The following is a 23,011-nucleotide window of genomic DNA, read 5'->3' as shown; positions in this document are numbered from 1 at the left end:
CACAGGCGTTAGTCATGAAATGAGGGGAGAAACCACCCCTCCACTCCGGCCAGGGAGCACAAGGACAGCCCGGAGCGTCCCAGGAGAAACATCTCCAGATGTTCCTCAGCTGCACCGCTTGCAGGGAGGAGGCGGGCCACCGCATTAGGACGCAAAAAGGCAGGTTTGATCTTTTTGCAAGGCACTGGCCCTGGATCAATGGCAGGGCTGGCCACAGAAGTCCCAGGAGGCTGTGACCTCCAGCCTGAGAAGCCTGGCTTGGGAATGGCTTGCTGCCTTCCTCCCCTGAGCCAGCTCTGCGATAGCAAAGGGCTGCTCATGGCAGGCAAATCTGCTGGGTCAAGAGCAACTCCTTGATCATTCAGCAGCCAAACACAGCCTCCTTCCCCAGCCTGGGGCTTACCGGTGCCCGGGATGGTGAGCCTTCCCCCCAGGTAGCCAAACGTGCCGCTGGCGCTGTTGCCGTGCTCCCGGGACAAGCTGAGGAGATGCTGGGAGCCCAGGGCTTTACTCCGCACGTTCGCAAAGTGGCCGTCCCTGGTGTTGTCCCCTGGGTAGGTGCTGGTGGCAGGGACTCCCCCAAGCAGGTCCGTCCCGTCGTGAAGCCCCGGCGAGGAGGAGGCGGTGGAGGAGTTGTATACCTTGATCTTGAGGTTGGGGAGGGGGTCGAGCAGGGGGGAGTTGGTCATGGGGATCTTGTCGGAGGAGTCCTGGAGGGTGTACATGGGGCCACGGTACACCCCCGCGCTGGCTGTCAAGTCCGGCTGCATCGAGGGGTGCAGCAGCTGAGGGTTGTCTGCAGGAGGAGGAAACACGGATGGGATGAAGACAGTAGTGGAAACAGGGGGATGTAAAAGCACTGCTCGACTGGAAAAGATGCCTGTGAAAAGCCCTCCTCTCCTGGCGAGGGATGGAGGGTGTGCAGACGGTATAACAGGTACGGTGCTGGGCTACATCCATCCGCCTTCCACCAGGCACCTGGAGAGGAGCCGCTCAGCATCATGACTAAACGAGGAGCTGCATCCTACGGTAAATCCCCACTGCACCTGCTTTGCCCTGACTCCCACCACCAACACCTGACTACCTCCATGGAGCCTTCAGCCTTCAAAAATCAGCATATCCCCCTAGAGAACTGGGGCTGGGGGTCCAACCAGGGACCCATCCCGTACCGTGATTTGCAGCCTGACTTACTTTCTGCCTGCACTTGAGCTGGTGAGCAGGACCTGCATGGGCTGTGGCTCTTACCATGCCGGGAGGTCTTGAAGTTGACTGGGTGGAAGCCTCCGGTGAGAGCGGCAGATGAGTCTGTTATGTCCGTGTCAAAATCCCGGCATCTCCTCCGGTACACCACCACCCCCACAGCCATGAGGATCACGATGAAGACGAAAATGGCCACCACCAGCCCAGCGTACAGGGCCACGTCACCTGTGGCCTCCAGCACTGGGAGGGATTAAAGACACGGAGGTGAAAAAAGGAGCACCAGAAATGCATGTCAAGGTCCTCCCCAACGCTACCACTACCTCAGGACATAGGCATGAAGGGGAAGATGTGTACTGGGCGGGGTGGAAAGACTGTGGCAGGAGGATGGAGGGTGTTTCCTAAGAGCAATCCAGAAGACAGAGTTAGAGAATGAGGTGAAGGTGAACTCCTGACACCTTTGGAGGACACCTTGCCATGGCTCGTGCAAACTTTACTTGAGCACCAAGGAGTCCAGAAACAATAGGTTTGTGCAGCTCAGATTCATAAAGCTATCAATCCTCACATTCTAACAGAGACAACCACGAGGAGTGAATGAAACGCCTCTCCATGCATCTCATATATATGTATCTGAGCTATGCATCCATCCAGAAAGACTGAGTGTTGCTGCGTCTATACAGACACCCCTCAGCTTCCCCATCTTCCCTTCCCCTGCCACAAGGCTCTCAATCTTTAAATGCCTGGTATAGCTTGGATATATTTGCCCAGAAAGTAGAGGGGTGAAGAGGGAAGGCAGAGCACGGGAAAGCCTCCAGCAACAGCAGCTGAGCACGCTCAGCCCATTCTTCTCTCCTTCCTCCACGCTCACCCACATCTCTTGGTTTCTATAATTTCATGCTGAAGTGAAGCCCTGTCCTAAGCCCAGCAATCTCCACCATGTTAGGACTATACCACCTCTGGGAGGTGTCACCTCCTCCCCAAGTCCCCTCTCTGGATGTCAGAAATGGGAACGCGATGTGCCCTGGGACCCCCAACTTGAGGAGGGGCGTCATTGCAGGGGGGTGATGATGCCTGGAGTAGCTTTGGTGGTGGGACACTGGCTGCATTGTGGTGCACCCAAGAACTGCAGGCAGAAAAAAGGGGTTGGGAACGGGGGTGGAAAAGCGGGTTGTACTTATAGATTCAAATAGAGCGGGTGATTTAAAGTACACAGGAGTTTTGGGGCAGGCTTTAGCTGCTCCCTCTTCCCACCCCATCCTTCCCCAGCTGCTGAGAAGCCCTACCATGGATGCAAGAAGCCCTACCATGGATGCGACAGAACAAAAACAAAGCAATGCCTCAAAAAGAAACGAAATGGCCATGAAATGAGCACTTACGGTGGCTTTTGGGTTCGCTTAGAACTCTTTTATCTGTCAGGAAAAACAAAGTTAGAAAACAAAAGGTGAAGGTGCGATGGTGAGATGGGGATGAGATGAAACAAAAAGTGGGGGCGAGCAACAAGCCCGGGGGGCATAACAAGCTGCAGCCCGGAGGGGAGGGACAGGAGAGCAGAATCGTTCCCTGGGCATGCAGAAAGCTGGGCAGAAGCGAGGTGACAAGGACGTCCCCATGCCTGCCAGCTGCCCAACCCCAGCTAACAGGCCTATGAGCATTTCTGGCCACGGCAGCATTAAAGGGGACAGTGGTGTCACACAGCAGCAGGTGGCAGCATCGGCTGCTCAGCCTTTGGTGCGCCTGCTTATAGTGTAGCAGCACCATTATTATTACCATTATTGTGGGTTTTTTTCCTAGCTACTGCTAGCTCCAGGGCTCCTACCGAGCGATGACCCAGGTCCAGGTGTTTTCATGGTGGGGCTGAGAAGCCCCCTGGCTTGCACCCACTAACCACAACCGTCCTTATTTCAGCAGAGACCCCAAACGTAGCACCATTTCAGAAGGTTTGGTGGGACATTTAGATCCCACCAAAAATCCCCAGACCTTTCTTTACACCGGGTGAGAACTAGCTTTGGAAGGGGTGAGTTTAGTTAAAAAAAAAACACCTCGTTAAAGACACGATTTAAAAAACAGATGCCAGCAGCACTGCCTTTGCACATCGACTTGGAGGCATGGCCAACAGCAGCGTGGCCAAGTGCTGGAGCACCACAGCCACCGGCATCGTCTACGGCACTGGTCCTTGCCGGCCTGCCCATATACTCACTCTGGAGGCAGAGCCCGTCGGTGCAGTTTTTGGAGTCAAGCAGCACGCCGCTGCAGTCCTTGCCGCCGTTGCGGGGGGCCGGGGCGGCGCACTCGCGGCTGCGCCAGTGGGTGCATTCGGTGCTGCACGCTGACCACTTGCTCCACTCCGTCCACGCGCCATCCACTGTGGGCCACCAAACACAGGCATGTTGGTACCCCCCTCGGCACGGCCTTGGGGCTTGTTCCCCGCACCGGGATGTCTCCAGCAGCAGAAAGGCGCCCATGCCTATCAGGGCTTCCAGAGACCTTCAGGGAGTGTTATCCCAGCAAACTCAGCCCTGATGCTATCTAGGGAGGCTAACTCGTTTCTCTGCAGACATTTCCAGCCCTTTCAGGTCTTGGCAGACTGAAAGATGCTTCGCACTGGTCTCCTAAGCCTCTGTCTCCTCGAGGAGCACAGCTGGATTGTGCAACCTGGAGGACAGGCAGTGTGGCAAGGTTTCTGAACCGCCTTACCTGGGCAGAGGGTGGTGCAGGTGATTTTCTGGAAAGGCTGCCCATCGCAGAAGGAGCCACCATTCAGCGGCGCGGGGTTGGTGCATGTCCGGGTGCGCTTCTGCCAGCCCCGGCCACAGCGGTTGTTGCAAGGAGACCACTCGGACCAGGTGGACCAGCCACCATTCACTACAAGAGAAGACGGAGAGTGTTAACATGTCAGCAGAGCCCATTTCAGCAGGGACTGGAGCTAAGCCTACAGTTCACCAGGTCCTCTGTCCTGACATCTTCTGTGACACCCTGGAACGGCTCACCCTCGTGAAAAGCAAACCGCCAGGCTCCTACGTTGCACACCCCACGCACAAGATGCTCAAGGCTGCTTCGGTCCTTTTTCCACTTTGCAAATATTTTTGCATCTGGCCACAGCCGATCTTTGGTTTCATAGCAAACGTCAGCCAAATGCAGCTTTTCAGCTGCTTGGAGAGTCAAAGTGATCCAGCTGGGTCCAACCTCCACCCACATGTGTACCCAGCCAAGAAGGCCTGCAAATACCCACACCGAATAACCTCTCCCAGGAGCCTGTGCAAGCCGGTAGGAGTTCCTGTTTTGCAGGCATTGGGTATTACACCTAATGTGGTGCAATGCCCTGGTCACGTTCCCTCCTACCGCGCCCAGGAAGTGCCTGTATTTCCCCTTGGCTTGGAGACCTGGCTGGTAGCAAAGGCCCCCTTCCCCAGGAGCAAGGGCTTGTACCGTAGACGATGACGGCAGCCGTGGTGCTCCGGCGCTTGGCCACGATGTTCTTGGCCATGCAGGTGTAATTAGCAGTGTCCAAGAGCCGGGCCTGCTTGATGATGAGGTTGTGATCAATGGTGATCAGGAAGTTGGTGTCCTGGGTGGGATCGATGACATCCTCGTTCCTCAGCCACTCCACCTAGCAATGCAACGGAATGGATGGGTAAGGACAGTGATTAGGCTGAACAAGAACTGAACGCTCAGCCAGGAAAAGCATGTCATGGGTTTCAGTGGAAATGCTCATCCCACGTGCTCCCCACCACAAGGCTCTCCAAGGGCCCCAAAACTAAGCCAGGACACAACTGCTTAACTAGGCTTTTTGGGAAGGGTGTGGGTCGATACCGGCACCAAAAGTGGGTGCAGGCACGAGCAAGGACAAACACCAGGCTCGAGGGGCTGGATTCACCGCCTCTGACAGACAGCAAACCCCTCTAGACCAGCCTATGACCTGCCCCAAAGTCCTCCCCATCTTCACCACCGAGACCACCGATGTCCTCAGCACCACAACCATTGGCTGGCCAACCTTGCTTCTGACTGTATGTACTTCTCCTTGAAAGCTGGGCCAAATCAGGCCTGGCCAGGCCATGTTACTGCTGTTTCGGCCAAGGATGGGACATTGTGGCTACCACCAATGCTCAGCTCCTGGGGACTGACAGAGCTGTGGGCAGGGAAAGCATCACTACCGTGCTAGAGAAACCCATCTGTATGGGCTTCCCCAACCCTTGGCTCTTGACGGTGACTGCTCCCCTTCAGACAAGTCACTGGGTGCCTCCTCATTAGATCTTCCCTCTAACGGGTTAACGGCATACCAGGAAGCATGGGAGAGGTGGGTTGAGCGGGTGTTGAGGTTACATGTATTATTAGATGTCAGAATAACAGACCCACTGCCCAAAATAAACAATTCTGCTGAATAATGAAAGCTGACGGTCTCCATGCGAGGCCATCCATCACGGCCGCAAGCCATCTGCAAGGACGTGCCCCATCTCTCCCCGGCCGTGGCTGCAGACTGCCGGGAGGGGACACCCCACCGGGCATTCCTTCGGGCTGCCGAGCTGCTCACCTCCGCCTGCGGCACCCCCTCGGGTGGGCGGCACTGCAGCAGGACCTCGTGCTCCAGCGGGACCTCCTTGCCCAGTGGCTCCTGGTCAAAGTTCTTCCGCAGGTCTAGGGGGGGCGAAGGAAAACCCAGGGGTTACCAAGCCTGCTGTGGAAACAGGGCAACCCACAAAACCCTGCGGGTTGCCTCGGCACTGGGAGCCCACAAGTAAGGAAATTGCTCTGGCTTAACACAGCTGGAGCAAAACGTGTCCTGGGAGGAAGGAGCCAAAGAAGCACCTTTCCAAGATGGATTTGGGACAGCACATGGTGCTCGAGGACAATGCCTTTCCTCCTTCATGCACTTTGGCATGTACATGTCTCTTACTTTTGGGGCTAAACCTCAGCTGAACCACCGTTTCTTCCCCCCTCTGGCCTCTTTATACCAGGACCCTTCTTTGCTGAAGGGGGGAAAAACAAGATTTGCACAACAGTTCGGCTCCCACATCAGCACCAAAGTGAATCCCCAAATTTCAGGGCTATGGGGGGGCCGTTGCTCAGCTCCGCCTTGGTTGGTCCTGGCTGAGCCATGGCCACAGACTTGCTGGAACCGCAGACATTGCATTCCAGTGCCGAAATGGCAAACGGCTGCTGCTGAAAAGCCAGGCTTGCTCAGCAAAGGGCTGGCCAGTGCTTTGGGGAAGGGAGAGAGGGGAGAAGCCCAGCAGAGCCCCCAGGGACGTGGGAGACATGGCAGGGTCCCGCTCCAGAGCCTTGAAGGGAGCAGGAGCATCACTAGATGGTGCTGCAATCCTCTGCTACAGCACCCAGCCCTCCATGGCTGCCGCTCCAGCTTGTGCAGGGCAGTGAACCCTCGGTTCATCTCATCTGCTCGGCTCCGAGAAACACCAAACCCTTGGCTGGGGCTGGACAAAGGGGCTCCCTCAGTAGCCAGCCCTGTGCCTCATAACGTCTTCCCCATTCAGACTAAATCCTTCAGCAGCACAGCTGATTCACCAGCCCCCTCCGTTTTGGACAACATGCTGGATTATTAGCCTTCTAATAGCAAAATCTGTTTATGACTAGGGAAGCCTGGTTGTTCTCCTATAGCTTTGCCATCTCGTTTGCTAAGAGAGCAAATTCAGCCAGGTAACAGCCTGATTAATTCACCCTTAATCAGGCTGACACCCACAAACAGCAGCTTAGAGAAGTGACATATGACAGCAGGGACCCCAGGGACATGGAGTCGCTGATTCAGGCAAAGTGTGCAAGGTGCTAACCATTGGGTTATTAATGATAATAAAGGACCGGGAAGAGCTGAGCACGCTGATGGGCAATGCAGCATTAACCCAGCTAATGCCACGGCCTCTTGCCCAGGCAGGTCGGGATGATGCCTGCTCAGATGCAAAGCCAGAGCTGGGATGGGGAGCTAAGACCAGGGCCATCCAGCAAGGATGGGTCACCTCCAGCCGATCAAAAAGCACTCCCTTCAACAGGGAGCCAACTGTTGGAGGCGGCCAAACCCACCCAGCTGTACCCACCACGTCTCGGGGGTCATGGGGAGCCAGGAATGAACAGCCTGGCTGCTATTTCAGCTGGTGTCACTGCCAGAAGCAGCACACACCTGCCTTGACACCACTGCTTTTTCAGCCTGGGATCCAGGGTCACACCTCAGGCTTTGCAAACCATTTCTAAATCAGTGGGTTGTATCCTCTGGAAACCTTTTAGGGCCCTCAAAGTAGAAAAGAAAGTAGGAAAAGCCTTCACTTAAACGAAATAAGAGCTGAGGCGGCGCGGGTAGGTGCACGCAGCTCTTGCAGAGGGGCAGGGAGCACTGCTGGAGGGGGTCGCGGCTGAGCAAGCACTACGTGTACGGAGCACTTACACGCTATGCGGACGTACGCCCTGCGGCTCTTCGTGGTGCCCGCGGAGCTCCAGGCCACGCACTGGCACCAGTAATCTTCTAAGCCGAAGAGCTCCTCCACCTGCTGCCGGGAGACCTCGATCTGCACCTCCCGCACCAGCATCCCTGCAAGGGGGCAGAGGGGTGGCATCAGCTCAGCAGGAGCACCTGGGAGGAGGGAAACTAAGGCAGCGCCCAGGAGGAGGGCTGCTGGGTGCACAAAGCTCAGGGGCGGAGGCAGTGGGTTGGAGGCATCTCAGGGGCATCCAGGTTTGGCACCTCTGCAAATCATGAAGACAGTTCCCTCCAGAGGGTGACTTGAAGCCGAAGCCAGGGCAATGGCTCATGTGGACGAGTCTTTTTTGCTTTGCCCCCATCTGGCTAGGCAGGACCAGGACCTCTTGACCGTTTCGAGAAGCATCACTCTCCTCCGCTTGCCCCCTCCCCCCCAGCACTGGTGTCCCCGTCCCTGCCCAGACCCCTTCCCACCCACCAGGTCTGAAGGGTGCCTCTGAGGCTTTGCTGCAGGGAGCAGCCACCTCTGTCAGCTACCATTTAAATACAAATATAACAAGACAAATAAAAAATCTTAAGGAAATCATCCAATGATGATGGCATTTCATGCCCAATGACCCCAAAAAGGGTTACACACCTCCATCAACCCCCCCAACACCCCCATGAAGTCTGCCAGGACACCCTGGCCACGGTAGGGCCACGATGACAAAGGTGGCACCACCACACGCAGGACATGGTCCCCTGGACTGCAAGATGCTGAGGCTTGCCTGAAGCATCAAACCCTTGCAGCATGCCCATCTCCAAGAGCGGAAGGACTCGAGGCTTACTTTTCCTTATTTTCAGCAATACCTGCCCTTTTTTTTGCAGCTTCTATTTATAAAAGGGCCTTAAGTTCACGGCGATAGAGAGCTGCGTGCTCCCCAGCTGTAATTTTGTTAGCTTGCTCCCAGCACTGCGAGGAGCAATTACCGTTTCTCTGCCACATTCCTGCAGAATAGCTGACAAATGCACACCAAGGAAATACAATTTATTTTGCCACTATTAAGGCGGGGAGGGGAAACCAAGCCAAAAAGTCATTTGGGGCAAGCACTTTTGGAAAAATTAAGGCCCTCAGAAGGACCAGGACTGAGGTGGCTCAAAACCATCTTGCCTCTCTGGAGAGCCCCAGTGCGGTAGGCTGAGCAGCCCTGGAAAGGTGGGGAGCATCCTGCAAATGCCCTGCTATCTCTGTAACCCCCAAAAGCAAAGCTTAACCTAAAACCGTAGCTTGAGCTTACAGCACACAGCAATGACTATTTAAAGGGCTCACAGGCATCCAAACACTCTTACCAACCGGCCCTTTTCGTCCGGCTGAATTATCCTCTCTGACTTGGCCTATTTTTGCTTTCTTCCGCATGAAACGTCTTGGATCAGATGCAGTCAGAGCATTACCAAGCCCGGCTCATTCAAGACACGTCATCTTAAAAGTTGCTTTTTTTTTTTTAAAGGTCCCTTCTTCCAAGCTTTTAACCAAGGTTACTGAAAAAGCCACGAACGCCTAACTATGTTAACCCCTCACTTCGTGGCCAGCTCTCCCCCACGCCCTCTGCAGCAGCAGCTCTCCCTACGAGCAGCAGGCGCTGCGAACGCAGATTTCTTAGCACAGCAAACCATTCTGGTTTCGGCTCCTTTTCTCAGGGTAACTGCCGGGCAGATATGCCCACACCGGTGGAGTTTTACATGCACGACATCGCCTCCGCACTGAAGGTATTAACGGTTTGTTCACTGATAGCAGCAATACCATCTCTGAAGCCTGGGTGAAGAAGGTGTGCGCTGTTTCCTCCCCAAATTGCTGGCACATGTTCTGCATCTGCCAGATGCAGATAGGATCTGAGAGGGAGATGCTGGCTCAAAGCAAATAAGTCCCCCCTACGGGATGAGTGCCCCCCTAAAAGAGGGTAAGCTCCTGCTGCACAGACTTTCTGCTCCATTTCTGCTATGTTTTCTCCAGCCTGTTTTGCTCAAGAGTCACATGAGGCAGGTTTTTGGTAAGGGGTATTCACCCAAGAGGTGGATCAAGTGGCGTGGCCAGAAATATAGTGCTTTTTCCACACTGCACATCACTAAGCCATGAAACTCCCTGCTACAGGATGCTGGGGCAACCCAGAGGAGAAAAGGAGTCCTAACAGTGTTTAGGCACATTAACAGGGGGATAATCCGTCCAAGCTGGGTGACACTGCTAAGAAATCACTGCCGGACCACAGCGTCCCCGATCACGGGCCACAGGAAGCCGGGAGGTTAACGGAGTGGGGTCCTTCGCTCCATCCTCGTCCCGGTTCAGCGCTCTTCCCCTAAGCATCGACCACCGCCGCACGCAGGGTCCATGGTCCTTTGGCTCAACCCAGTGTGGCCACGTGTTACAAATAAATTAATAATAACCCCTCAGCAAAGGCTGCCAGGTCACTAATCAGCACTGACTTTGCCCTAGAGCTGTGAGGGTTTCAACTCTGGCCTCTGTGGGAGCTGGGAGGTGGAGGTGCAGCCTGAGAGAGCTGCTGGTGCTCCAGACAGTCTCTGGAGAAGCAAGGGGACAGCCTTGCCACGCGTTTTCAACCGTCCTTCACAAAGAGGTCCTCTGGAAGAAAAACATCCCAGGAACAGGCGAAGCAGCTTTAGGAGGAAAGGCTCAAAAAGCCGCAGGAAAAAGAAATGATCTTCCCTTTGCAGAACAGGTTCAGAGATGGACCCAAGCAAGAACCGGCTCACAGCTGGCGCTGGGTGATGCTGAGGAGATGCTGGGGAAGGGCAAGACTGGGGGAAAATAGGGACAAGACAACCTTCTGTAAAAGCACTTGTGCTCCTCCAGGCTGACAAAGCCTCTCCTCTAAACCCAGCCTGCCTCTGGGTACAAAGCTGCAGCAGTTCAAAAGGTTGCCTTGGCTTAAAGCCCTCCGGAGATGAGGGATGCCGCAGGCCCAGGTATTTGCAGAGAACAGATCTTACACGGGAAATGTGATCATTCTCTTCCCCTCCTGATCAGGCCTCAAGTACCAATATTGGTGCGGAAAAGATGGGAGCTGAGCTAAAGCATCCTGATTTTAGCAAATCTACTTGATTACATGATATATCAAACCCCCGCACCTTGTTCTCACGGCGGGACATTTCAAAGCATGGGGCAAGCCGCTATGTGGAGCTCAGTCCCATGGAATAAGAGGCCCCTAAGATGCCTAAACTGCCTTCTTGCCCCCCATTTCAGGCAGCCAGAGGCTGACTTGTCCACCGAGGCAGAGGAGAGTTCATCTGCCATTAAAAGGCATTTCAATATTCTGATTACCCATTAAATATCTAATGCCTTTGCGAACCTGAGTAAGCTGCTGGCCTTTGCCACCCCTCTTGGCAATAACTCCTATGTGTTGATTAGGCATTTTGTAGGAAGGTGCTTCCTTTTTTTAATCCGTTTTAAACGTGCTGCCTTTCAAATCCCATTTAACAACCCCAAATCCTGCAAAAGGCTAAGTGTGCGAGCAGGCAGGCTGACTTTCCCGAGCTTCCACGGGGTATGGTAACCCATACCATCATCCTGTCTTCATCAATGGTCTGGAAAGGGGCAGCTCCTCTACCATTGATTAATGTATCATTCATATATTCATATATCCATATTCAAAATATCCAAATTCATATTCATTCATAAACATGCATATTCATGTGTTGATATCATACACCGGTGATACAGAAAGAGAGAAAAGCTGTGTATGGACTGAGGAGGTGGAAGACACATAAAAGTGACCTCATGAGATTGCAGTCACCTGGGAACGATAAAGATGAATCAGAGAGACCCGTTGGGTCTACCCGGAGGAGAACCATCTCCAGTGTTGATATGCAAGAGAGGAAAGAGCAGCAGCGCATGGGAAGAAGAGAGGGGAAGGGCGGGCAGGGGGATGCTGGCGTGGGTTTGCTCACCAGTGACCTCATCCAGGCTCTCCTTGGTGACATGGTCGTTCTGGTTGACCCACTCGCCGTTGCACTTGAAGTAGATCTGGGTGGCGGGGTTGGCGCGGCAGACGAGCTCCACCGGCTTGTTCTTCACGATGTAGGCGTCCTGCGGCTCCAGCAGAAAGTGAGGGAGGGTCTCTGCCGGGGCCGAAGGGAAGGAGTCAGGCAGCACGTCGCTGTACTCCAGCCCTGCCAGGGGAGCGAGAGGGTCGGGAGGTGCCGTTAGTCCCATCCCAGCAGGGACATAACTCCTGCCTGTGCTGCTTCATCCCTCCCTCTCCCTCCCAGGACTGCCCCATGCACAGCGGTGTCACCAGCAGCCCTTGCTGAGGGTGGTCGGAAAACAAAAGAGGGCTGGAGGCTCCCCCCCAAAAAAAGAAAAGCAAATCTCTGCAAGCTAGGGAGCTGCTGCTGTGGGGTGCACCCTGTTTTTGCTTGGGTACCAGCCTGCCCATCCATACCCGAGCCCTGGCCGACCCCAAAATCTGGGTGATCTCACTAGAGAAGACCACCAGGAAAAAGGCCAAACAAACCCAGGTCCAGGGATGGTGACAGGGACTCAGAGAGGCTCCGGAGGGGCCACCGTCCCCCATCCCAAGCCTCCCTCCCACCACCCCGAGGAGTGCACGGGCATGCTCCACGTAAAACGCTGGCAGGGCTTGTGCTGGGAACACTGACCGTGATCACGGCACAAATCACGGGCCTCCCACTCTTTGGTGGAGCCACATTTGGGATCCCACCCCCTCCCGCCAGCGCTCACGCTCCTGCGTGGGCATCTCAGCATCACACTAGGGCTGAGGGGCACCGGCAGCCCCTGCCAGCGCAGCCCCCAGGGACGGGCCACCTGCCAATCCCAGGCGAGCGATCGCTTCCAGCCCAGCCACCCCCAGAGAACATCACCCAAAAATGCAATCAGGATTCACACTGTCCCACCCCAGAAACCAAACGGGGTCAGACGCCTTGGTGATCTCCATCTTCCTGCTTGTTTGCTCTCAAAACCAAGTTCATGGCAAAAATAACCAGAAGAAGAGGTCACACCTGCTCAGGCCAGGCCAAGAAAAGGCTTGAAAAGGGGGCTTAGGGGCATAACCCCTGAGACCTGTGAGCAGCAGGAGCCTCACAGTGGCTTGTGCCCAGCACCGGCTTGAGAAGATGCTGTGACCCAACGCTGAGGAGCACCTGCGGCATCCGACATAGGAAACCTGTTTCCAACCATTTTGCCCGCAAAGATCAACCCCAAATATCGCTGGACTGATAAAACATGTACACGCACCGGGATGCTGCTGCTTAACCTGTTGTTTCTGGGCATCTTGCTAGCAATCAAGTCACATCACGAGGCTTTTTTGCTTTTTTTTTTTTTTTAACACCTAAAACAGTTATGAGCTTTTCCTCCTCCTCTCTTCCCCCAGCGAGAGCTGTGATTCTCAACTCCAGGCACTGCAGCGTGCAGGAAAACAGTAAATATCCCCAGCCCCGCAATAACATCTCCAGAACTGGCAAGGAAGAAAGGAACCCACTCCCTTCATCACCCTTGGCAAGGAGCAGCGCTGCACAGAGAGGATCAGAGAATCCTGAGATGTAAGGAGAAGAAGAAAAAAAAATAATCAGATGCGTCAAAAAAACAAGATGACCAAGCTGCCTCCCGAGCAAAAATCAGTGAGGGGAAAAAAAAAAACCCACACGAGGTCAGTCGTTTAAAATCCATTTAGGAAAATTGACTTTCCATTTCCATTTAACACAGCACTAAGGGGGAACGGTAGGACATTTGTCATAATCCATTAACTGCTCTTTTGGAAACAATGAATTAAACTCTGGGCTAATTTCTCTCTCTCTGGCTGGCTCTTCCCCACCTCTCCTCCGCCGGCCATTTTCTCCTCCATCTCATTTGCAACCTGTAATTTCCCCAGTGCCCCGCGATGGGCAGAGGGACGGGGACGTGAGGAGGTGCGAGCCCCCCGCCGGGAACGGTCCCACACCTCCCCGTGCCCGCATCAGGCCACTGGTCCTGCTCCTCTCTCCTGCTGAGCAGCCTTTTACCTCTATCACAGCAGCAAATATAACTTTTTTTTCTTTCTTTTTTAATTCACTATTCAATTTTGCACACACTGAGTTGTTTTGTTGCATTTTTTTTTTCTTTTTTTTTTTTTTTTTTTTTTAAAAACCGCTTCAACGCCACAAACCTAAATTCCCTGGCAAAGGGGGCTGGCAGGAGATAATTCAAATGGCAATGGAGGTAGCCAGCAACACTTCACTCATGGGTTCCTGTGAAAACCTCTCTGAAATGATGCTCTCCGCATCCCCGCAGCCTGCAGAGTCAGACTCGAGGTAGCACGTGCTGCAGAGCATCCTCCGAAAACCGCTGGCACGATGCCCAGGGGGCTTGCTGGCCACTCGCCCCCGGGGCAAGCGTGGCTCCCGGCCGCTGTTTTACGGCTCTAAGGGCAGGCGGGTTTCGAAGGCAGGTTTGCTATAAGGAACATAAACACCTGAAGCCCATTAGTCTCTCGGCAGAATGGGGACCCCCCCTCAGCCGCCAGCCCTGCCCCAGGCCCCAGCCTCTCCCAGGCACCGCCAGGGGCAGTGGCAGAGATGATAACTACTCCAAGATATATTATCCCTGCCTGTAACGTGGGTATGAACCTCCCCATTAAGTTTTTCTCCTGTTATTTTTTTTCGTTCTTTTCTCCCCAGGCCAGGGGTAACACCCCAGGATGCAGGCAAGGAGCCCCGCAGCCTGCCTAGCATCCTCAGGGTGACTCAGGAGGACCTGACATCCCCAAAGAAGGTGACTTTGGGAAGGACCTTCCCCTTTGTGGCTTTCCTCTGAGAGGGTGACACCCCGAAGCACACGCGTCCCCTGACCCAAAACAGCCGGCAAGAGGAGGTCCCCCTCCAGCAGCCAACACCAAAGACACATTTTCTCCCAACCCACATCCACTTTGGCGATGCTAAACAAGACTTTAGGTCACCCGAGAGGATCTGGGAGTGGGGAGGGGATGAGTCACAGCCCAACAGGTATGAAAATCGCAGATTTGTGACTCACCCATGATCACCTGCAATGGGATGGGCGATGTTCTGGACTGCGGTGGGAGCCACCTCGGCCCCCCAGCACAGGGTTCGGGGCTGAAACTCCACCAGCAGTACGGCAAATCTGCCGACCCCCCCATCAGTGGGTCCCGTCCAGCCCCTTGCCCTGAGATAGGGTTGGCCCAAATCCACGCTCGGGATGTCAAGTCAATGCTTCAGGTTTCTTCTCCAAGGAGGCAGAATGAGTCTGGGGATGAGGGTGGTGGAACAGGACGACCTCCCCAGTCCCAGCCAGATCCAGCATCTGCTTTCAGCGGCTATAAAAACCTGCTTGCTTTAAGGTTTGAACCCAAAAACCTCAAACCTTTAAAGCTAGGAGCATCCTGGCTGCTGGGAAAGCTTAAAGCCTGCAAACTCACAACAGCCAAGAGATCTTTTATTTCTGATCAAGAGAGATCTGGGGCCAAAAAAGCAGCTCTAACAGGAGGCGGGCAAAAAGATGATGGGTTTTTTTGTGGCAGACTTGTCACTAGGGCTGTGCCACAGAGCCCCAGCCCCACAGCTCCCCCAGGCTCCTGCCTGCTCATGGATGGGAACAAAGCAAGGGGGAGGCCGATTTCTCCATTCAGAAACCAGCCCTATGCGGCCAAAGAAAAGCATCTGCAGCTGGGCAGGGCGTTTGGCTCCAGCATGATATGGCCGCTGGTATTTAAACACACTGGGGAAGAATTAACACAGAGGAACAACGGGGACTTTGGATGAGAAAAGGGAGGAGAACCATGCTGGGCACATTTATCATAAGCCATCAACCCAGCCTTTCATCCCCACTTCCAACGCCCGGCCACCCGCTGCATGGGAAACCTCTTGCTCTGCTAACGCTCATGTGGGGGCCCCCCCAAAAAATCCACATACGGTTGGTAGGGGGGAAGGCAGGCCCACTTGTGCCATGAGGATGAACAACTGCTGCTCCCAGCTGCCCGAGTATACAGCAGCATCTGCAAAATACAAAAAAGCAGCACCTCCCCAGCGGTGCCTCACCATCACCTCCATGCGGTCCTTTCCCCCAGGCCAGCGGGGCAAATAGCTCCCGCGCAGGCAGGACAAGGCGCCGACAGTGCCAGGCTTAAAAGAGCAGAGGACGGAGTAGTGGGGAAGGGTTTTGGTCTGCTCTAGCATAATAAGGACATCAATAAATGGCCCTGTAAAGGTGGAAGAGGGTAACCTGTGCTAAGATAACCTTCCCTTGCAATTGTCTTGATGATGATTACTATTATTACTACTGCATTATGTATAAAATATCTAAGAAACCTTGCAAGAAGCAGCTCTCCGGCTCCTCCAGGCTGGGCAGTCAACCCCAGGTTGCACTGGGACATTCAGATGGTTTTAATACCGGTGAAGACCTTGTCCACAGGAGGATTCGCAAGGGTGCATACAAGGAGCTGGCCACGAGCATCACCCTTGGGAACGGATGTTTTAACCTACGTGTGCACGGAGGCCACTTGTGCTTTGATCCCACCTGAGGGGACAATTTGGCCCATCGACTGCAGGAGCAGCACGTGTAAGAGAGACGCTCTTGCATGCGAAGCCAGGGAAGGAGCCCTGCGCAGCCGGGATTTCCAGTACTGCAGTCAGACAAGCAATAAAACTCCCAGCAGTGACAAACTAATAAATATTTGAGAGTGTGCTACACTGACTGTAATCATCATCTCCCTGGCAGACGTCTACAGGGGGTTCCCATCTGCTGCCTTCCCTCCTTCCCGCTGGAGGTGGGTGCCTGCTTTAGCTCCCTTTGGGGTTTTCTTTTTTTTGAAGTCCCAGGCTGTCGCCATCCCACAGTCTCACGCTACTCGGGGCATGCAGTCGGGTGTTGTGGCACGACGTGCTACGGGACAGGCTGGAGCACTGACTTCAGTACTCTCTCTGTATTTGGGGGAGGAGAGGAGGCAAGGAGGGGGCAGCTCCGGGCTTGGCCCGCGGGACCAAACCCTGAAACCCTGAAGATGAGCGTGGTAGGAGCAGCAAGACGGAACAGGGAGGAGGGGAATAGGCACCGACAACTTCTTTCCTCTCCAGCCTCCTCTGCCTGTCCCTCATCGCACATTTTAATCTGATGAGGTTGAGCTGGATTATCCGCAGCATCTGTTCTCTGGGGGGTGACTTGCAGATGTTTGCAGCCAGCGCTTGCAACTTGATCGAAGATCAGTGACCCCCAACCAACCAAACAACCACCACCAGCCTGCATGGGAAGCAGCACCGGAGCTGGGGTCGAGCATTAACCCCCCCCTCCATCACCCCAAAAACACAGCACAAGGGATGCCAAGCCCAGAAAGCAATTCCCCTTGCAGCAAGGGCTGAGCAAACCTCCACAGGAAAGCGTTAAAATCCTCTCTCCTGCAATTGTTATCCCTCCAAATATTTGGAAGATTACAGGAGCATTAGTGGCAGTGAAGCCCAGTGCCCATCACCCATAGCCACGCATCCCTCCCCACGGCACCAGGCAGGCAGGAATGCGATGTAAGGATTAAGCCGGGATGCCTGGATTTCTCCATTTCTCCAGCTAAATTTCAATGGTGGTGGGCACTTAACCCCTTCTGTCTCCACCTCCCCCCATTCACGCCTGTCTCGGGGCGAGCGCTATTTCATGCGAAGGCCTGAGAGGCAACAGTTAAACTCATTCCTGCCTGTTGGGTGGGTAGAAATCCTCCGGTAGAAATGAAAAAAAAAAAAATAATAATATTACAGCTTATCTCCAGCACCAGAGGAGGAGAGCAGCCTGCCTTCCCGAGCCGGGAAGAGGGGAGAGGGACGACTCGCGAGCTGGCGGGGATTCTCCAGCCACCGGCTTGGCTCAAGGTGTCTAAAAGGCTGGAGCAGGGCTCTCCCCTGACCCCAAATCCCCTCCTGTTGCCTCCAGGGGAAACGTATCTATGAACAGGCTCATTTAGGGATTAGTGCTGTTGCCGTTTTAAGCTCCAGCAAATTGTGGTGCCAGAGCCAGGGCATGGCTCGCTCCCATGCCAGGATGCCCACTGGGCCAAGGACATCCCCTGTGCAAGCCCTGGAGGCATCCCCACCTGAGAGGGGGTCATCGAATGGGATGCAGTCCTCATCCCACCACGTTTCAGTCCATCCCAGAGCTCAGGGGGAGCCAGCATTACTGGTCCGGGACTGCCCTGTTCCCAAGGGCTTCCCATCGCAGAGTGCCCTCCTGGGATAACTTTGGGTCCAGCAGTAAAACATAGCCAATTTTTTCCTCCTAAAAGCACCCTCAGCACCCTCTCTCCCCAAAAGCAACATCATCTCTTCCCTGAGCTTCCCATTCTCCTCCCTGCTCTGCTCCCCATTGCACAAATGCAGCCTCCCGCACACCAGTGCGGTCTCCCAGCACGAAGCCCCATCACCAAGTAGGTGCCAGCAGCTCATGGCACCTTCAAAGGCAAAGTCTCCATGAGGCAGAGCAGTGCCGTGCAAAGCCACGGCCCAAAATCCCTTCTCCGGGGGGTGCATCTGGTGCCCCAGAATAAAGGGTCTCGCTGAGGATGGGTTTGGAAGATTTGAAGCCACTTGCACCGAGGGAAGCTTCCTCCCAGGCTCTCTCCCTGCTGCCTCCTTAGAGCAACACTTCTTGCCTTCAAAACCCTCTGATTTATTTAAAGCAGGTTGAGGCATGAGCTGGGAAGCGCTGATGAAAACAAGGTGCAGGGGATGTAACAGGCCCTCAGCACCACCGTCCCGAGGGCTGCCATCACCTCCGAGTCCTTGCTGGCAGCTTGCTGATGTAACCCCCCAGCCTGATGAACTCAGCACGGCGCTCATTAACATCTCCCACTGCGGGACGACCAAGAGGACGGGATGAGATGGACCCGAGCTGCCAACAGACCCAGCCTCAGGAGGCCAAAAACTGAGCATGGGATAGCTGGGAAGGGCAGGGAACGGAGAAACACCAGCATCTCATTACCAGCCTGGAGCAAGGTTGGGTTTCGAGGTCATAAGCCGCTGGGAGCGTCCAGCCATTGATGTGCTCATGGGCTGCCCATCCCCGTGGCATCTGACACCGGCCCCAAGCACACGCGCTGGTAACTCAGCGAAGGCTGGACCACAAAAACCACCCCACTCAGCGTGTTGCTGTGTTCAACCCTCGCTACCAGCGGTGTGCTGGGGTCCGCAGGAGGTCTTGCTCTATATTTATAGGGTCTTCCTCCCCGCAGCCCCCAGAACTGGAGAGCACCTCTCCAGCTCCCGCCAGCCAGGAAAGCACCTGCAAGCCTGGCTGCATAGGCTGAGTTTGGGGGAACCCCATCCCGTATGGAGCAGCAGGACTCAGGGCCAGCACAGACAGACGGACATGCTGCCCCTGTGGCACCGCAGGCTGCAAGCCCCCTCGCCCCTCTCTATGCAACACAACAGAGCCTCTCTATTCTCACCAAGCTTTTATTAATAACTACATTTGGAAAGAACCACTTAACCTTTTTCCCAAAGCATCTCTGCCTGACAAACCAGCTCATTTTCCTCCATCGATCGCCCTTTCCTGGGAGTTTTACAGTCCCTTTGCATCCCTTCCTGCCAAACTTGGCATCATCCCCCGGGGTAAATCCAGCCACAAGCGAGCCCCGTCCCTCCATCCCATCACCTCCAGCTCCTCCCTGGAGCCCACCCAGCCTGGGACAGGGGATGCCAGGGACAGACAGACATTTCACAGTGGCATCCCAGACAGGTTAGCAGATCCCCCCACCCAGCGGCAGGCAAATGTTATAATTAGAGAGCATTCCTCCCCAGCGCGGGTAATGAGGGGGTGCGCCCAGCCAGCCCTAATTACACCCTTGGAAAAAATAGGCAGATTCCTCTCCCAGCCAAATGAAAAGCCTGTAGCTGGCAGCCCTCACTGAACACCTTTATTAAACCAGGACTGGACAGGGAAGGGGGGGAAAAAAAACCACCAGAAAGCAACGTCTGTGCTGAGAAAAGGGTGGGAAGAAGGAGCCGGGCAGCTCCAAGGGTGTTTTTGCATGCAATGGCCTTATTGATCAAAAACCACTTACCTGACCAAAAAAAGGAGTCATCTCTTTAGCTAAATCCCCAGGTCAGGCTTTTGCAAAGCAGCCCAAGAGGAAAACTAAAAGCAGGGTGCCCTTGCACAGGGCGTCCCACGAGAGCATCCCTGCATCTCCGCAAGCCACGGCAGCTAAGAGGGTCCAACCCAAGCCCCGACCACCACCATCCCCCGAGGAGAAACACCCAGGCTCTGCCAGCAACTTCCCTTGCTGGGAGTTCGGAGGAGAGAGATTTATCTTCTTGATTATGCATTATGCTGGAGTATTTATGGAGCCGCTACTCTTTTGTTTATCTTTATGATTATGATAATCAAAGGCGAAGCCTCCTGAGAAGTGTAAACAGCTGAGATCCCTTATGGTAGGAACCTCTTCATTTGTCATTATATAGATTTATAATATGGCACGGGCAGATTGGAGTAAATTGTTCCTTATTTCTGGTTTTAACAGAGCGGAGCTGTGAGCTTCACGAATCCCGGTAAATACCCACGGCAAGGAGAATGAATTAAAAAAAAAATAAAGAAAGAAAAAAAAAAGGAGGAGGAATTATGTAGCAAATCCCCGTTACACTCTATTGTGCTCGCTTCTTTTGTGCTATTTTATACATTTCCTTCAGGGAAGCAGTTATGTTTGAAAACTATCTCCAAATTCCATCTAGCGCTGGTTCTTGTTATGGGCACGGACACTTTTCTTTGTGCTATTTTAATTCCATTGTCGCGGTACTCCTGTATAGTTTGTTCTGTTTACTGAGCTACAGCGTTATTTTTAATGGATATAATAATTATATGGACTTTTATTTCTTTGCTTTGGCTCATAAAAGAAAAAAGCCAGCAGCAGACAATGCGGTAATACGCTGTTTATTCACATGTACGGCGTGTACTATGTTTCTGTTGTGAAAAGAATAATAATTTCAACAGGAAAAGAGAGAAGGGAAAAGAAAACAGGGAACAAACAGGGACTTGTTGCCCTGGTTAACACCAGAAAGTCCAAGGAATTATTAATTATCATTCAAACTGCAGTAAATCAAGTGCAAGATGCAATCTCTCTCTGGGGGAAAAAAAAAAAAAGGGTCTCCTGTTCAAATGAGCAATGCAGTTTTAAAATGCTAACTCCGTGAGAAAGAAAGTTGCCGGTTTTGCAGACAGAAAGCGATTTCCCTTCGCCCAAATTACATACATATTTAAAAATGTAAATTCCCCAGCATTCCCCCTGAGAGCACAATTTCCAGGTGGCTGTTTTGCAATGGTTTTTTTTTTTTTTTCCCCTCAACGTGCAAATCCGGAGGCGACCGCCTTGGCTTTGGGCACAAAAAGCAACTTTAAACCAGCAGCAAGTGAGTCTGCGAACCAGCCGGTGCTCCCTGGGACAAGGGGGATAACTCCTGCTGCCCACCGGGCATCCCAGCTCCAAGCATCCCTCCCTGGACGTGAGCATCACACAGGGGCTAGAGGGGAGCAGGTTTTGCCCTCTGAGCACCCAGATCGGAAACATGGAGGGGGGACAGCCCGGCCGTGCCCTCTAGAAGTGGTTCACAAAGTTTGATGGGTCTGGATTTTCCCAAAATCCAGGGAAGGAGGGTATGCGCGTCCCACCCCAGTGAAGCCAACGTGGGGAAGTGAGGGATGGTACAAGCCCAACAAGGTGAAGCAGAAAGTTTAAGGCAGCTGGTTGCAAAGAAGGGAAAAGGAGAAAGATTTTCTAAAAAAATTGTTTCTGTCTTTTTCTCACCCACTTTCTCCTCCCTAGCAGCTCGTGCAAGCCCTGGGAAGCCAAAGCAGGCTGGAAGGATGCTCCCCGCCGCCTCCAGCCAGCCTCTCCGCAGGCCCCTCGCCAGACGCTGCCCTACTTTCCCGACGCTTTTCCCACTCTCCTCCTTCAGCTCGCTCGGCAGCAAGCGTGGGCTGGGAGCACCACCCGCCCCCCGGTACCTGCAGCACCCCTTCCCCGTGCTGGGGTTCCCACCACCAGACCCACTGGCCGGGTTTATCTCCCACCCCATCGGGCATTCAAATTCCCTAGAGGAAGGTGCTCGGTGCAATGCTGCACTGATTTTAAATCATTTTAATCATTGCATTATTTTTCAATCATAAAAAACACAACAAAAGGAAAGATCCATTCGATGCCCCAAATTCCCCATTAATTCAACTGGGGGAGGAACATCACAAGAGCAACTGATTAAGGTCCCTTTATTAAACAGTCTTTAAAGTTGCCCTTAATCTTTCAGATTTGTTGCTACCATCAAAAAAAAAAACAAAAAGAAAAAAAAAAAACACCACCACAAATGGAGGCTGGAAATATTTAGCTTTTCATTGTCCTTTCTCTGCCCTTTTCTTCCCTTCTCATTTTATTGTGACAGTGAGGGACAAGAAGGAAAAATAAAGGGGGAGGGGGAGAACTGGGCTAGAAAAAGATTTAAGGAAAAAAAAATGAAATCATCCCTTCTGATGTTGAGTATCAAATATTAAGACTTGTCTCTCCCCCCTCTTTCAGCAATATCCCTATTAAAGAATAAAAAAACCAATCAATCAGTGAGACAAGCTTAGAGGGCAAGGCTTCCCCATCCCCTCGCCTCCATTATACTTTAATCCCTGCAGCCGGGAGCAGGTAGGAGAGCAGGTACCCGAGACTAGGACTTGGCTTTCCCATTGCAGCACGGAGAGAGGTCTCCGGCCAGCTGCAAAAAGATTCTAGGAATTACCTTGATTAGTTTTTATTCCTTCCCCTCTAAATCCCAAAGCCAGCTGGGCTCCTAGCACTTCGCACCTGCTTTTGCAGAGAGCAAAGAAGTGAGATTGGATTAAAGCTGGGAGGGTTGCAGGTGAGGAGGGTCCTGGTGGGTGACTATTGTCAGTGCCTGCCTTCACCTGGCACCGCTGCCTCCCTGCCCGCACCGAGGGCAGAAACACCCCATGCTCCAGCGGAAGGAAACCCCCTCAAAAAACAAAGCCTTTTCCCTCCTGCCCCATTCCCATTGACAGCAAGGTGGGAAAGCTTTGGAAGCTTCCTAACATTGTTTAGCACCCTCCTCCCCTCCTGCACTCCCTGGCATTTGAATACCATGGGACCCTGAGCTGCCACAGCCGGTTTCTTCCTTTCTCACCACTGGGAATTTCCCCCTTTTCTTCTCTGGACACAGCCCAGTGTTCCCACAGCACTGAGTTTCTCTTTCCTCCCTTTGTCCTCCGGCACACGCGCTCTCGCTCTGCCCCACGGACCAAACCCCGATGCCCAGGTGGTCCAGCCTCCTCACGAGCATCCTCCCCTTCTCGGTGCGGGTATCACTCACTGCCGGAGGTGGCAGGGCTGGAAATGCCCGGGCTTTGGGGGTCCGTGCCACCCCACAAGG

The 23,011-nt window shown here is 53.7% G+C and overlaps 1 protein-coding gene across 2 annotated transcripts in view; it reads right to left on the bottom strand.

Annotated features, from left to right (window-relative positions):
- The window catches only part of UNC5B (unc-5 netrin receptor B), a 59,804-nt gene that overhangs the window by 5,805 nt on the left and 30,988 nt on the right, over positions 1-23,011 (bottom strand). The window contains exons 2-10 of one of the 2 annotated variants that reach the window (XM_064464634.1): positions 11,558-11,779; positions 7,586-7,729; positions 5,726-5,829; positions 4,624-4,804; positions 3,892-4,059; positions 3,395-3,559; positions 2,574-2,606; positions 1,246-1,440; positions 404-796 (exon numbers count right to left, since the gene is read on the bottom strand). In XM_064464634.1, coding sequence (XP_064320704.1) covers positions 404-796; positions 1,246-1,440; positions 2,574-2,606; positions 3,395-3,559; positions 3,892-4,059; positions 4,624-4,804; positions 5,726-5,829; positions 7,586-7,729; positions 11,558-11,779 — 1,605 coding nt within the window. The remainder of the gene's footprint in view (positions 1-403; positions 797-1,245; positions 1,441-2,573; positions 2,607-3,394; positions 3,560-3,891; positions 4,060-4,623; positions 4,805-5,725; positions 5,830-7,585; positions 7,730-11,557; positions 11,780-23,011) is intronic. The other variant, XM_064464636.1, reaches the window with a different exon arrangement.

The sequence above is a fragment of the Phalacrocorax carbo genome, chromosome 13, assembly GCF_963921805.1.
Source record: "Phalacrocorax carbo chromosome 13, bPhaCar2.1, whole genome shotgun sequence".
In the NCBI taxonomy this organism is placed as follows: domain Eukaryota; kingdom Metazoa; phylum Chordata; class Aves; order Suliformes; family Phalacrocoracidae; genus Phalacrocorax; species Phalacrocorax carbo.
Note: the sequence above shows the minus strand (reverse complement) of the source record. Positions and strands in the feature narration are given on the sequence as shown.